At 27.9% G+C, this 17,682-nt stretch overlaps 1 protein-coding gene across 1 annotated transcript; it reads left to right on the plus strand.

Annotated features, from left to right (window-relative positions):
• The first annotated feature begins 10,813 nt into the window (after window positions 1-10,813).
• On the plus strand, window positions 10,814-11,829 carry LOC101491977 (zinc finger protein GIS3). Its single transcript, XM_004497013.4, has one exon. It carries the CDS (start codon window positions 10,906-10,908, stop codon window positions 11,710-11,712), a length of 807 nt encoding a protein of 268 aa, XP_004497070.1. The 5' UTR covers window positions 10,814-10,905; the 3' UTR covers window positions 11,713-11,829.
• Window positions 11,830-17,682: the final 5,853 nt, after the last annotated feature.

Here is a 17,682-nt window from a genome sequence, read left to right on the forward strand (position 1 = left end):
GCCTCTGCACAAATAATATTACTGAAGAAATAGGTCGTGTAGATGTTATAATTTTAGAATTAGGATCCCTTAAAGTAAGCAAATAGTTAGTAAAGTACGAAAATGTATTTACATATTGATTTGTTTATTCAATAGTTGATAACATTTATTTCACTCTGGCTGTTCATTTTAAGAGTTAGATACATTTGATTGTTCCATCTTGCTCCATATTGATGATTAACTAGAGCTCTCAATAGATCCCTAAACTCCAAAATTCCCCTTAATTTTTGTTTTTACTAAATCTTTAATATTAAGTTTCTTATTAAAATAATTTTTTTTAAATTCAGATATAATATTTTATTATTTTTTGTGGATTTAAGGGAGAAGGTTCATAGGTCTATTATTTTGATACTTTTTTCTTGAAAATTTTTTTAAATATATTTTTTTTCGAAAAAATATCGAAAATAAATTTGAAAACATATTTTTCTCAGAAAAATTTAAATTATTTTTTTCTCAAAAAATTTGGAGAGAAAAATTTTAAAAAATAAAAAAAACTGAAACTTTTATTCGAATTAGAAAAATTATAAATAATTTTGTATCGGAAAAAAATTGAAATTTTTTATTAGAAAATTTTAAGAAAAAAATATTTCTCAAAAGAAAAAAAAATGTTGAAATAAAAAAAAAATCGAATTTTTTTTTGAAAAAGTGCATAGACTCTACTAAACTTATAAAATTTTAGGGGTTTTTAGTGTTGGGGACTGTTTTTTTTTAGATCTTTTTTAATTATGAATTTTTTAACTCTTAATAATTAATGGACTTGTAAAATTGATAACTCTTTTGATGATGCACAGGCCGGATTTGTTCATTTGATTAAAATTATATTATCTCACATGTATGGTTACTATTATCTTTTATTTTATCTCTTTTTGGGAGAAAAACATAATTTTTCTCTAGTTGTTGTGTGGAATGGGGAGTGAATACCAGGGGGGCAGTAAAAAATTTGCTTGTTGTAGAGATTCGTTGATCCAAGAAGTTTTCTTTGGGCTTGTCCGTTTGGGCTTTCGTAGAGTCAAATAAGGGTTTTGTACCGTGCACCCCTACCATTTTACCTCTCACCTCCCAAATTTTTTTAAAGACAATTTTGCCTTTGTTTAGTTTATATAAAATTATGAAAAATTTACTATTCTAGTTTTTCACCCCCACTTTCGAAAATTATAAAAAATTTATTAACTTTCGAAAATTTCAAACTTTCGAAATAATACCAAATAAGTATTTTGATTTATTCGAAAATTTTGTGAAATTGGAAACTTTCGAAATGTAATTATGCAGAAAAAATTACTAATTTCGAAACTTTGGAAAAATACCAAACTTTCGAAATGAAATATTCCAGAATTTTTCAAAATTTTGGATGAATATGAAATTCTCAAAGTGTATTTTTCCAGAAAGCTTCGAAAGTTTGGATGAATTTGAAACTTCCGAAGCACATATACTTCGAAAATTCCAAACCTTCGAAGTAATTCATTTTCGAAAATTTCAGAAGTTTCGAAACTTTCAAAACTTTTAATTTTTTTTAAAAAATTACTTAAACTTCCAAAATTAGATATCAAATTTATTACTATAAATGAATTATTCTTTATTACTATTAATTTATTACTATTAATTTATTATTATAAATTTATTATTATTTATTACTATTTATTATTAATAAAAAATTTTACATTTCAAACCTTTTCCTTCAATCAAAACTTTCGAAACTGACTTGTTTCGAAAATATGAAACTTTCAAAATTGTTGCATTTCAAATATTTGCAAATGTTCGAATATTGTGTTTCGAATATTTCAAATTCAACAAATTTTTTGAAGGTTTTTATGAATTCTGGAAAAATACCTGTTTCGAAGATTTAGAATTCACCCAAACTCTCGAAATTTTGTATGAATTCTGTAAAATTGTGTTTCGAATATTTCAAATTTATTCAAATTTTCGAAATCCTCTGGAAATTAAAGTTTCGAAACTTTCATGTTTAACCAAAGTTTCGAAAATGTCAATAAATCTTACTTTTTAATATTTCGAATGTTTAAAATTGTCGATTTATATGGTATACTTTGTAACTTTCGAAGGGGGGTGTGTGGAATGGAGAGGTAAATTTTTTTATTATTGTTTTATCCAATTGTAAAAAAGGGTAATATAGTCTTTTCCATTGGAATGGAGGGGTGGGAGGAAAAGGTAGGGGGTGCACGGTACAAAACTCGTCAAATAATCTCTAATCACAAATCTAAGGTAGTTGCTGAAGCAGCCCCAAGTGGAATTACCGAAAATGAGGTTTCGGTAGTAAAAAATGCATTTTTTTTCTTCTTCTTCATATTATGAGCAAATACGGAGAAGTTAGATGATAATCTTTTGTTTATGGTGGAGAATCCTTCCTCTATGAAGATTATAATATTATCATGATCAGGGACAACATTGCCTTTGTAGTAGGTTGGAAATGTCTCCAAGTCTTTGTGTTTAACATAAACGTTTGATCTTGTGATAGTGCAGGGACAATTGTGTAGATAATTTGGCATATTTGTGCGGTGTAGATTTTAATGATTTTATATCAAAAATTAAATTTATCAAACTTAAGATATGAACCGTTTAATCTCATGATCATGTAATTACTATATGAATGTGTACAATCAGTAATAATGACAACTGTAAACCGGAATCTAATTTAAAAATAGAGTTAAATGTGTATTATTATTTTTTTAAACTAAAAAAAAAGTGTCACACACTCTACTCGAAATTTAAAGTATCTTGCCAATAATAAATTCCTAACCTAATTCCTAATTCTTAGAGTTTTATTTCTTTTGTACTCTTTGTTATTGACTCGAAATGTTTTTACCGGATTTTTGTCCTTCAATATTTCTTAACCAACACTTAGCCTCAATAAGTATCCAAAATTTTACTTCGGTTGATTTGAACTTTGAGCTAACACACAAGACATATACAGAAAATAAGGAAGTGTTATAAAAAGGAATGCCATTTTGTAAAAATTAAATTGATTAAGAGACTACCAACTTAAGATGCTTTCTTCAGAAACTGACAAACAAGTGGGGATGACTTTAAGCATAAAAACTAAGTTATGCTTTTAACTAAACAATTTCTTGTAATCTAAACAAAGTTTGTCTTGACTTCAATCCAAGAGTCTTATAGTTTATTTAGTTAGGCCATTATTGCTTCATCTACTAGGATTTTCCCAAGAGACAATCTGCCACAAAACCCAAGGAATTGTTTATACAGTTTCCTTTTTTTTAAGAGTAAGCACATCAGTTCAAATGTATATAAAATCTCTTTCAAGTACCAAGTTCTGCCGACAAACCCCTTAACAAAGACACATATTAATTGCATATACATTCCTTATAAGTATAAAATTCATACATTTACATTATTGAACACACGCAATATATACTAATATAATGTTATCTGTTTGCTATGAGGTATGTATCAAAACAAGATAAGTTTTTATCATATCATATTTTTATCTATTTCTCTTATTGTATTTGTTTTTATTCTATCATATGTAATTAAAATTGCTTATATACAACATCATGCTGATTTAATATTAAATGTACAATGAGTTTAATTAGTAGTTATACAATATATTTCTTTAACTTTTATACACATACATATCATTACATTTCACAGCATATATATTTGTAAACATATTACTATGATAACAAAGTCACATAATTGTGAGATTTGATTATATGTTTGTATAAAACTTTTTACATCTAGAAAAATAAATCTATGATGAGTTTAATTAAAATATACAATTAGTATAATTTTTCTAATATTTTTTTAATCATATTTTATCATGTAGATAATTGTGTTTATATTTTTTTTACGGGATTATAGATATATATTTTGGAAATTAACTAATATAACAAAGTGGCTTAACATTGAGATATATGAATAAAATCCGAAACCCAAAATATAAACCTGTAAGCAAAATTAGCAAGGTATATATCTAAATTAGTGTCCGACTTTCAATTGGACTGAATAAGTTTTTCTTTTTTCAAAAATAACAAATTTTAATAATTAGTATTATTAATATTATTAGTATTTTATTAAAATAAGATTGAACCATCAAACTTTTTAAATCTTATCACTCTATGTCTTAACTTCTCCAACTCGATCTCAAAACTAACCTTATATATATCCCATATACATTGGATAAGTGGACGATAAAAAGAACGTTAAGTAAAATAATTTTCTATAAATTTATTTGATTAAATGACAAAATGATATGTACTTGTATAATTCTTAATTGGTTTGAAATAAATCTAAATTGGTTAACCTAATCTTAGATTTAGTGAGTTAGGTTCGTTGTTGAGTAATAGGAGAATCTAATTAGAATTGGGTTTATATGGCACTATACTAGTTTAATGGACAGTTTACCTAGCTATAGTATTAATTTGATGTCGTAGGTAGGTTAGCTAAAGCTAAGTAAAAGCATATACATTTTTCTCTGTTTTTCAAGGACAGGGAACTTAATTTCCGTGACGATTCTGTCAATTTTTTAGCCTGAAAGTTCTCTACAATGTATCAAGACATTTTTGTATCAATTCTATCACCATCCACTAATTCTATTTACTACCCTAAGCACGCTGCAATTGATTACTACTATCATTCGCTTTTCTATATCAAATTGAAGTATAGCAACATTAATTCGACCACCGTGTTATTGTTTCAGTCACAATCATCTCATTTATATTTAATTTAATAGTTATTTTTTTTAAATAAAATATTTCAATCTATAAATCTGCATAAGTCGAATTTTAACTTTTTTTCATGAAATTTTTTCAACGTCTCAACTTATACCATTAAACTACACATTTCAGGATATTTATTTGATTTCTTTGTGCTCGATTGTACATGTTTAAGATAAGAATCTGAACGGAATTTTGTCTTTACTAGATAGAAAGAGTTCCAGAATAATGAAAGTTGTCCTATGTTTGGAATAATTAACACGTTCTCACAAGGGAAATAAAAAGGGATTGTCTTCCCAGAGTAAAACATTGAGAATCTAGGTATGATTTTTTTTTAGCAGTTATAATAATATATTATTTAACACATATAATTTTCTAATTTTTATTTGGTTAAAATTGTTTTACCAAATCATGTGAATCTCATATAAATTTAATATAATTGAGTTAAAAAATGTGTTATTTTTATTTTTATCTTAGGAAAAGTCTAAAATTGAAAGTAGTAACAAAGAACAATATTTTAGTCACAAGAGAATTTTTTTTAACTCAAACAAGGTCAAATTTCAATACCTACTCTCACAAGCGACGTGAGACTGGATCTACTTCTCACAATATGTTGCAAAAACTATGATATCATGACAAATGAACATTTAATTTTATAATAGTGAGGAAATTTTTTTATTCTTAGAGACCTACAAAATTATTACATAAATAGTTGAACCATTTTGATTTAGTCGATTTTATTTCCACGTTGTCTTACAATTACATAACTTCAATTTTAAACCATTACTAATTATTTTCTACTTAAATGCACTCCACACCGTTTTTATTTATTTCTCTTTATTTTTTCATATTAAAGAAGAACTGAAGCAGGGCTACCTTTGGTGCTATTTTGAAACCTGCAAAGGAAGACTACAAATATTTGTAGTCTTTGTTCTCAATTTGGGATATGAATTGATAATTTTATACACATTTAGCGAATTAAACAAAAATCAAGAAAATAGATTGAAGTTTCTGTTTGAACAGAAATATATGATAATTGATATAAGCGGTTTATATATATATTTTTTACAAAATTTGGTGGGTCTCTTTCAATTTCGTGGAAAAAATTGGTGATTATATATACTACTAATTTTTTGAAAAGATGGTATGTACCAAAAATATATAATTTTTTTTCTGAAAAGATGGTGAATATATATATATGGTCTATAATTAATTGAAAAGGAATATAACTTTAATTGCAAAGATGATTTGTGTCACGGCGAATTACAAATGTTTTCGTTAGGTAGAAAATTTTGACTAATTTAGTGGTGTTTAAAATTGAACAGATATATTTTATTGAAAAAATATATATTGAACACATATTTGTCAAAAAAGAAAAACGAAAAATTGAGCATACTACAAGGGGGACATGGTGGGTCACGTTAAGTGTTTTGATAAAGACTTAGAAGTAAGAAAACTTTATTTCTAAGGTCCGATTGTTTATCCTTTTAAAAAAAGAAGTATATATATATATATATACTCCTTTCCGCATTAAATATAAGTAAAATATTTGTACTAAATTTATCAACTTTCTATAACTCATTTTGTTTATGTTTAAGACTGGAAAAAATATATATAAAATAAAATTAGAGATTTTTAAGAATGTATACTATATAAACTATTTGAAAGTATAATAGAAAGACACTTAAATATAATTTAAAAAGTATATAAAAATTAAACTTTTTCCTCATAACTAAAATATATTTTTGTTCATACTTCATCTATTTCATAAAAAAATCACGTTTTCAATAAATCCTTCTATCATAATATTTGTTTTTTCTATATTAATTAAAAATGAAATATTATTTATTTTTTAATTTATATATTCTTATTTATTATATCTTGTTTTATTTAACTGCTCCACTAATTACTATTACTATTAATATTTTAAGTAAAAAAATCATTTTATCATTGGTAGTCAACACAACTAACATTTTTTTCAAGAAGTGCGTATAATCCGAATGAGAGCACGGAAGAGTATATTTGAGTTCATGTGAATTTTTTGCTTAATAAAAAGCATATTTGAGTTCATGAGCTAATATGATGAAACAATTTAAAAACAAATTATGGACGCGCGGGTGGTACAAGGCATTATGATTATGATTAATTAATTAATTATACTTTATAAGTGGGAGATTACAAACCTACAAAAAGCTCTCACTCTCTTGGAGTTAGTAAGATTCGCATAGATCTCTCTCAAAGCTAGAAAACCAATATTAAATATAGATTTCAACGTCAATCACGCAAACATCATAAATTAACAATAATTCATCATGAACAACACGTAATGGTGGAGGGACCCAAACCCTAAGTTTAGTAAACACTCACCTGAGCGTTATCATATTCATTCAAATATCCTCCATGTCATACACATTATTAAAATGTCCTTTGTGACAAGGCAAATTATATGAATTGTATTTATAATGTGTGAAGGTATATATTTTTATTAAAACATTGTTTAAATGAGATAATTTAATTCTCTTTCGGTTTACAATAAGTGGTCTAGAGTTTGAATTTATTTAAAAAATATAATGACGTCAAAAATATTAAGTGAGATATTTAATAATTTTATAGTCTAATTCAAGAGTTTATAATTATGATCGGAGATACATGTATTATTTTTGAAAGAGAAAAAATGTTTTTATTTATTTTTCTTCATATTCATACCTATATTATGAACCAATCACATAGCTAGCTAGTTGTTTGGAAGCTTATTCTTGCTTTGACTTTAGTCACGAAAATGGGTATCATAGTAATTAAGTGATAACATGTGGGAGAAGAAGTGATCATGCGTGTCTAACATGGGATAACATAAACTTTCACAAAAGAAAAAACATGGGATAACATAAGTGGACAATATGATGATGCCACGTTGGCCATGCCAACAGTCATATATTAAGTGTAGGACGGTGTGAAATTAGATCTGAGCGTCATATATAGTTTTATTTAGGATCTTGGATTCTGTCATATACTATGAAAGCTCTCTCTTGTTGTAGGGTAGTTTCCACTTTTTCAATATATATGAATTTGGTGGTAGCTATGGTGGGTGAATATGTCGGCTCTTTGCCAAGGAATTATTAATGTAGGCTAAAATTGACAAAGAAATAAAATAAATCGTTTATAAAAAAAAATGGACAAAAATGAATCGGTGACATATAAGGCATGTGAAATAGTCCAATTAATTTATATCTAGATTTGATGCATGCAGACATATAACACTTGCGATTAAGATTACTTTTCAGAAATTCTTTGTATGAGATCAGCTGCAGAAGTAGTTGGAGTCAGCAGTAGCCAGGGTGGGGATAAAGACATGGGCTTCACGATCACTTTGTTTGCCTTATTGGGTTTCCTTCATTTCATCAATAGTCAATAGGTCCCTTATTTTAGAATTTTGTTGGATATAATATTGATATTATTTTTAATTATTTTAAATAATTTTTCTAGTTTTTATATTTAATTAGTTTTAAATAAATAAAAATTTTAAATTAATTTTGACATAAAAGTATTTGCATGGTAGTACTCACATTTTTATGAATATCTAATCATTTTTCTCTTTATTTTTCAGTTTGAATTATGTGTATTTTGGTTCTAAAAAACAAGCCTAACACATATTGATAAAGGTTAAAGACAAATTTTGGGATTCAAGCCTTTTTAAAGTTTATAATAATATTTAGTTAAATTTTATATTTTTATTTTTTCAAAAAAGTTTGGAATGAAAAATCATTTGTAATTGATTTCTTTTTAATATTTTTGAATTAATAATAAAATTTATTTATTTAATATTTTTTAAAATAATATTTATTTTACATAAAATTTTATTATTTTACATTTGAAAATATTAAAATATATAGAATCGTAGAGCCAAACATATATTAAGGTCTAGGCAAATTTTAAAAGGAGTCATTTTAGAAGTTAATAATAATATTTTAGTAAAACAACAATATTTTTATTTAAATTTTATATTTTTATGAATTTAAGGATAAAAATAATTTATTAAATTATCATAGTTGATTTCGTTTTCAATTAATAATTTAATATTTGTCAAGACATTATTAATCTAAAACAAAAACATTGAATGTTTAGATTAAGATATGAAAAAAATTAAAAGTCTCTAAATTAAGACTGAATGGGAAAATATTAGAACAGTTAAACTTAATTGATCTCACCAAAATAATTTTTTCTTTCACAGTTACAAAAATATGACGTTTTATTTTCACAAGATATTAATATCTAGCACTATTAGAGTTTATTTTCACAGTCACAAAAATATGAAGTTTTAATTTCACATAATTTAGTTTAAAATTGTAATTAAACCTATAATCAATAACATTCCACTTTTTTCCTAAAAAGATAATATTCCCTTTTAAATGCAAAGAATATACGATATTACAAAAATACCCAAAAATAATTTCGATTTGAAATTTTAGAATTTCTGGCTGTTGCTGAGAGAGTTGATGGATGTGTAACTGTTAGGCATCGTAAGTATAGTATCGTAGAAAAAAGGGGGACATGACTGAGCATAATGAAGAGATAATGTACGGGTCATAATTGAATTTGGTATGAAATACTGACCTCATGTCTATGTTCAATTCAATTCTTTATTTAGCAAAATTAATGTTATCAGTTGATCAAGCAAGCTTCCAACCTTATCTTACATAATATCTTCAAATGCATGGAAAAAGTGCAACTAACAATTGCCACACAAATTAATCCATATCTAATTAATTTGTTGAAAATTTCTTATTAAACGCTGGAGTCAATATTAATCATGTGGATATACTTTTAACATATTATTACAGATAGTACAAGTAAATCACTCAAGTTTAATAATAGTAAATTGTACAAACACGCATAACTTCTTTTTTTTCCTACTTGTTTGAAAGTTCGGTGGGGTGGGAAAGAGACGGAAAGACTTTGAGGGAAGGGAAATAAAATAGAAGATTTAAAAGGGTATCATACAAAATATTAATGATATATGTTTTAAGCATAATATAAAAGAGAAAAATGTTAGTAATAGATTCTCTAACCTACATTTCTCAACAAATTCATTTTTATTCATGTTATCAAGACATTATTAAGTTATCGAACAGGACTTTATGGGTTGGGATACCAAAGATTGGGTCCAGACGACTATTAAATAAAATTAGCTAGCTATGCTCTCTCTCTAGCAATATATATTTACCAAATATTCAACAATTTAATTGGTTGAGACTTTGATTTGTCCTGCAACCTCTAGCTAGCTAGCTACTATATTTTATTTATGCTTGATTTAAGTGCCTCGTACTAGCTATATAGTATGTGAATTAGATGAAAATAAAATGATATCGAAGGCCAATCATTTTATACAAGACTTTTTAACCTGTACCATGCCATACTCTCACCACATGCATCACATTCTCAATCCTCGTCCCGATTCCATTACCCTTTGATTGTTGGCATAATAATATATAATTAAATTTAATCTATTGTTTCTTTTATATATATATATATAGATCCTTGTCCTTATTCTTAAACCCATTACTAACTGATGCGCCAAACTGTTCATTAGTCAAATAATTGATGACAAGAAAAAAGGACATTCGAGGCCACCTTTGTAATTTGAACAAAGCAAGTAGTAAAATAACTGTTCAAGAGATCAGACAATTCCAACCATTTGGGTCCCTTTTGTGTGGACCTTCTCGGTTCATGTTCCCATATTTTCACACACTTTCTCTTCCCTTCAAACATATGCAAAATACACTCCATCTTAATTTCTCTCTCTCTCTATTCACCCATTCATTTGTCAATAATCGTTCAATTTATAAAAAATTATTTTATTTAAATCAAATTTTAGGTTAAATAATTTTATTTTATTTTATATTGAAAACCAAATATAGTATCTTAAAATGATTGATATTTTTTAATTATACTCTATAATTATTATTACATAGTAAAATATTATTTTCTATAATAATGGTTAAAATAGATCGATAATTGCGTGAAAGGGAGTATATATTTTTATATTTGTAGATAATGAATCTAAGGTTGTTGTGTATAAATAGAGGCAACACATGCAACAAGTCCTTAATATAAACACATAATTGTTGTCTCACACTTAGTTCATCAAAAGAAAATATCCTTGAATTCTATTCACACCACTCCCATGGACTACAACACTAAAACAACAAACCCCACTACCCAAACACGCCTTAAACTATTTGGCTTCAACGTCCACGAAGACGAAGCCATGCACGATCAAGACTCAACAACAACAAAAGCAACTTCTTCTTCAACTTCAACTTCCCCTTCAAGATCACCGGACTCCTCCGCTGTCGGTGACACTTTCCCACCTTCCTCCGGTGAACGAAAATACGAGTGCCAATACTGTTGCAGAGAGTTCGCAAATTCACAAGCACTTGGTGGTCACCAAAACGCTCACAAAAAAGAACGTCAACAACTCAAACGCGCTCAGTTACAAGCAAACCGAAACGCCGCCGTTTCCTTCGTACGAAACCCTATCATCTCCGCCTTCGCTCCTCCGCCGCACCTGTTAGCACCGCCTGGGTCAATGATGGTTCCAGCCTCACCATCCTCTTGGGTATACGTTCCGCCACGTGCTGCTCCTCCTCCCTTCCACGTGTCAGTATCACACGGTTGTGTTTTTCCGTCGGCGAATGGAAACGCCGTTAGTAATATGAACGTCACGGGTGTGAAATCAGTGATGGGTGCGGGAATGTTTCCGTGTGTTGGCGTTGTAGGGGATTCGTCATCCGCATTGTCAACGATGCAGGTACAAAGCCGGGCCCACCATGTTAGGATTGATGGGCCATCTTTGAGTAGGTTCTCTAAAAGTGATAGTGGGCCCAATTTTGATGATGCATTGGGCTTGGACTTGCATCTTAGTCTTGCCCCAGCTGCCACTCCAACACACGGCTCGGCTCAGCTCCGTTTTTCTGGATACTCCCCTTAGAATTATTAGGGTAGAGGCATAATTATAATATATGGCTGCTTGTACATTTTCTTCTTTCTTTTTTAGCTTTTTTGATAAATTTATTTCACTTGGTACACATTCAACAACTTCTCTTTACTTCTTTTCTTTTATTCATTATTATTAAAAAGAAAATCCCTTGGTTCATTTACATTACTTATAAGTTAAAGTTATTCTTGATTTGATTTAAATATGTACATTATTAAAAAGATATTATAAGACTATTCATTAATTAATTAAGAAAACTATTTGATGAAAACAACTAGCTGTGTGGAGTCTTCTTTATGGGATCGGTTATTTTTGTTAGTTCTTTTTTAGGCTATAGTACATTCTTGTCATTTCATTGTATTGTACCCAGATTCAAACATCCATTTTTATGTTTTGGTTCTTATTAATTATGTCTAGATCATGACTGCTAATTTAATAAAAAAATTAATATAACATTTTGATTGGGTATTTATAAGTTAGGGTGAACTATAAAGTGTAATTTTTGCATGAGAGAAATCTAAACTAAATAAAAAAATAAAAGCACTAAATTGGACATGTATAAAGGGTAATTTTTGGCTTATAACTGTATTTTTTTCATGTGATGAAAATGTAAATCAAGATGAATAGACAGTAGAAAACAGTCCAATATATCAAAACCAGTGATGTTTAGGCAGGTAGGACACGCAGAAAGTACAATTAATCAATGAAATAATTATGGTGATTGACAAATTTAATTTCTGCCTGAAAAATTTTATGAAATGAAATCAAATAGTCAATAGTACAAATTTTGGTTCACATGATCGCATAATTCATTGAAAGTACTTGTACTTAGTGGAGGTGAAAATAAAACATATGATAAAGCATAGATATGGTAATTGCTTGCTTGATGCTTGTTACATTACTATTCAAATTTATCTTACATTACATATATGCAGATCTAACTTAATTTTATGTGAATCCTCCCAATATTTTTAGATGAACATTCTAGTAATCCGGAGTTTTTTTATATAGTATCTAATATTAAATCATTTAGTGTCATATATAATTATATATTTAATTATTTTAAATTAAATTTTTAATTAATTTACCTTCAAGGTACATGTATATAATAAAACTCTAGGATATCAAGGAATTTATAATTTTTTTATTCTTGAGAAAATTGAAAATTAGTAGAATTTTTTTTATTTACAAAGCTCAAACTCGCCATCTTACTTAAAAAGTTTAAAATTGGCTCTAATCTGAAAACCCGTTATTGGTTTTCTTGTTTTGCCTAATTTAACTTCTTAAATGAATACAATAATTAGAAACTCTGGCGATTAGTTTCTTTTTAATTATTAGTAATAAAGAATTAATGAGCGTAGCGTTATTGTCAGAATCACATGGTCACAACATATGTTGCTCTATGTCTATTGAACAAAAAATACTGTAACAATTATGACACTAGTTTTACTCAAGTGTAGATGGGAAATTGTAGGTAAAATTTGTGCACACCATATATTATTATTTTTTTCTTATGCGGTGAATAGGGGATGTTAATTAAGTTTCGTTTCTTTCAGTCAGTGTATTTGTAAAAAAAACTAATTGGAAATGAATGCCTTATCGTTGATTAAAGCAAATAAATATTATGCCCCTTGCCACGTAATATATATGTTTCAATAACATTAACCATGCATGAAGAATCTTAGATATATTGATTCCATTAATTGTTCCCTGTTTAGATTTTTAAAGATCTTTATGCCTCTAAAAGAATGTGAAACATTATCACAATACTTATAGACGCCAAAGCTCCATTTAACCCTTCGAGGTTTGTTAATTGGTGCCTTATATTATGCTACTACTTGACATTAAGAATTGATAAAATTAGGTGGGACCAATAACATGCGATATAATTAATATCTGTAGAATTATGCAATTTTGAAATGTTGAGGTTGATTGGATGAGCCAAATCAATAAAAAAACAATTACTTGTGTTAAGCATCATAGTTAATCGAATAAGCTTCATATCTACTCTACTAGTTGCTTTCCAAACACAAGGAAGCTGATAGAGAGAGTATTAATTGTTGAGAAAATAATAGACAAAAACAAGAATCGCTTCTAACTCTCCAGAGATCACTTGTGGGCAAGAGTAAGACAAATATATGTGTGTTGGAGAGAGACTCACATATTCTATAGGAACTATTCATATCATTTTTCCATTGTTTAATAACTAGATCCCATATATTTAGTCTTCGTCTCTCTAGGATATATATATTTGGATGATTTGTTACAAGATATGTACCAGAGCTAAGCTATGAGGTGTTTTAGGAAAATTTATGTGTTATAAATTTTTTCACATAGTCTTATTCTCGCATAGTTTTCATTAAATAATGATCGTGTTTTTTATTTTAAAATTTATACGTTACATTTTTATATGTAATTATGATGTTTTAATTTCTCTACGTCGTAATTTTTCAAAATTATTCATTCACAGAAGAATATCTAATTGTAATCTATCACATGTTCAACACACACAACCTTAACGAAAAAAATAACATCATATTCAATGAATGTCAAACTAGGGTTAGCCTTTGCCTAATATACTAGCACCGGTAAAGGGGAAAAATATTGTGAACAATTCAAAAAAATTGGGTGACACTGACGATTTTCATCCAAGCCACCTGTAAAGATTGAATACCACACTTTAAGAGAGAAATCACACATTATAAATAAGTGTTTCACTAACTTTGAGACGGTTGCACATAACACACATATAGATGGCACATTCATCGTGAAAGATTTTACCGAGTCAAAAGAAAACAATATTTTTTATTAAATTGATAAAAACATAATGCATATAAATAAATATTTGTTAAACAAAATAATTAGCCAATTCCTGTTATAATCTACTCAACAATAATTTTAAATTTTATAATTGAATTTGATAAAATTAAATGCATATATATATCGATGTAGATACTTGTCAAACAAGATAATTATAGTTTTGATATAAGTTGGTCCTAATCAAAGACTATGGCGTGCAAGTACACACAGTTTATGCAAAGAGATTGGTTTAAGTATACAAGACTTGTAAAGTAACAATATGGGGTCCTAAATTGTATAAAAAAAAAGGTATCATTTTCTTAATAAAAGCAACGACGAAACTTGTTGACAAGTGTTATATCCCCAAAATTCTTGATCTTTATTATTTCTCAAGACTTAGCTTAAAGTATAGTTAAGAAATTTGATATGATTTAATGGAAGTAAGATAACGCGGTCGGTGCTTTTGCCACCCAATATATTTCAAGATCTTTTGGTACAAACATTGTCAAACCCAAAAGAACATTTCTACCACTTTAATTAAAATTTATTAACTAAAGTGATTAATGATATTGCCTAGCTTAACCATAACCATAATCTTGGTTTTTATTTATCGTAGTTGGAAACAGGTGGACTTGGTTTCCACAAGAGAGGTTGGCGATAATATTTTGAGAATTTAATTATTAGGGGGTTGGATGCATATTGGGTTTTACCTTTTGCTCGAAAGTGAAACTTATTGGTAGTTTTGGTTTGATTTGTGGAAGAACAAAGAGGGTTCACTTTACAACAATGATGATATATTTGAAAACTTTAGCACTTAGAAAAGCCATGTTCCTTCTTTGTAGCTTTTGACATATTAGTGTAATGATCCTTGTGGTTGGTGAGGGTAAAATACAACTAAATAATTTATCAGTAAAATTCACACATTAAATATTAAAAAAGAGTATGACATATTTGAACAAACGTTTCAATATAACAAATGTCTATGCACTCTTTTATCATTTGAACAATCATGATAGTAGAGAAATTGTTATTTCCACAACTTCTACCGACTCATATATAATTAAAACAATAATAACTATATACGAAAAAAAAATCTAATTAAATCTCATATTAAAATAAAGAAAAAAAATATATATATTGGGTGTGAAATCATATGCATTGAAATCCTTTTGAGTTTATTTTCTCACACGCCTTGACAAGCAAGTGACCAATTACTGAATTTTAACCAGCATATTTAAGTTGAACCATCTTTTTCATTTATATGTGTAAGCTTGATTAATCCAATTAGAGAAATGTACAAGTTTTAACATAAAGAAATTTAGCCCTTCTCAAGCATGTTGGGACCAGGGAGTTTAATTTGTTCCTTTCTCCTCATTGTAATTGGCCTCACCGAATTGATGGAGAAAGTTGAGAAAGAGAGAGAATATATAGTTCAACCATCATGTTCAATGTATTAGACATCATACCAAATCTCAAACAAAAACAATTAACTATTTGTGTTTAGTTGATAATGACTTTTATAATTATTAAACTTCCCTTTGAATGTCTTTGTCTTTGTGTGCTTATACATTTTCCCAATTGGTCAGCAAGGATATCACAACAAAGATATAAAGTGACATTGTTATAGTTGGAATCTGACTAAGACTATATGATTAATTAATTTCTTATTTATCTTTCTCTTTCATTTTTAATTCCCCCCACATACTTGGATCTTGATTGGCTTCTCTATGTTAACAAATGTGACTGTTAATTTGTTTGGAGGCAGTTAGCTAGTTACAATATTAATATATACAAATACAGCTTGATCAAACCACATGGAGAATTATATTATTATATATTAAGTGCTTCACATTATAGAATATAAATGCAAGTTGTTTACGGCTAATCCGCAAAGTAATAATAAATGAAAGTCTTGCTTTTTTATTCTTTCAACCGAACCCATCTAGGATAATCATTTTTGTTACAACTTTTGCTTCAATATGGTTGAGAAATTTATTTTAATGACAGAAAAATAGTGTCAAAAGTATATAGCATATCAAGATAAAATCAGTGACTAACTTCTTCTCAATCTTTGTTCTCTGTATCACATTAACCCGCCTGACAAATAAGAGAATTTGCATCTCTTCTTTTTTGTAATTCCTAAAAAAGTCAACAAAAGAACAACTCTATTGAAATTCAAATATTAGTGATTAATTTCACTTCGATTAAAGATAAATCTATTAAAAACATATTAGATTCGTATATCTAATTTTTAAAAGTTTTGAATTAAGATTTAATGTCTTATTGTATTAAACAATATAGATGAATTTATCATAAAAAGTAATGTTCTATTGCAGCATGCTACAGAAAGTGAGCCAGCCATGAAAGATATAAAAACTAGTCAGGAAATTGTGCATCATGGTACCATTGAGTGTATATTGAATCACTTCATTATAGGATTTATTAAATAGGTTTCTACAAAGTCCATTTGTGAATGTGTTGTTTATGTCCTATCCTAAGCACTTATGTGCCTTTTTTATTTAGCTAGCTAGCCTAACAAAACTTTATTTTTTAATTGCTTATGAAACCAACTATAAGATATAAAAAAACCGCATATGCAACATAGGCATTCCCAACCCTATATATAGTGGTCCATTAGCTGATAGACTATACAAATGATTTAATCTATCAATTCTTAGAAATCATTCAACCTTTTGGCCTAAAAAAATACAAAGTTATATGGTACTTGTCTTGTTTGATTAACATTTCTACAACTATTAATTTTAAATTGCGGTTCACAATTGCTATTGCGGTTATTATATAACAATGTTAGAGATCTCTGCAACAGCATCACAACTGTAATTACAGTTGTCAGCTGCGTTGTTTGCATTTTATTGTAATATAGAGATTTGCATTAAATTCGCTAGTATGATTGTAACCACAATTTAAAATTATAGAAATATGATTGATTGTAATTGCTTTAATTACTTGAACAATATTGTTGTGTGATGTGAAGGACTTGAGAGTTTATGTTCAATGGCAATAAAGAGTTTCCCTGTGCAAGGGTTGGAAGTTTACTTTGAACTTTCTACCAGAGATGATAGTAACCATTCAGTCATGCACCAGTTGAATGTTGAAGTTTGAAAAAGAAAGCAGGACAAAGTAAAGAACACTGATTCAAAAGCC

This window comes from Cicer arietinum, chromosome 4 (assembly GCF_000331145.2).
Source record: "Cicer arietinum cultivar CDC Frontier isolate Library 1 chromosome 4, Cicar.CDCFrontier_v2.0, whole genome shotgun sequence".
Lineage (NCBI taxonomy): Eukaryota > Viridiplantae > Streptophyta > Magnoliopsida > Fabales > Fabaceae > Cicer > Cicer arietinum.

Excerpts from the sequence above, each read along its gene's own strand:
- LOC101491977 (XM_004497013.4), top strand. The coding sequence starts at position 10,906 with ATGGACTACAACACTAAAACAACAAACCCCACTACCCAAACACGCCTT.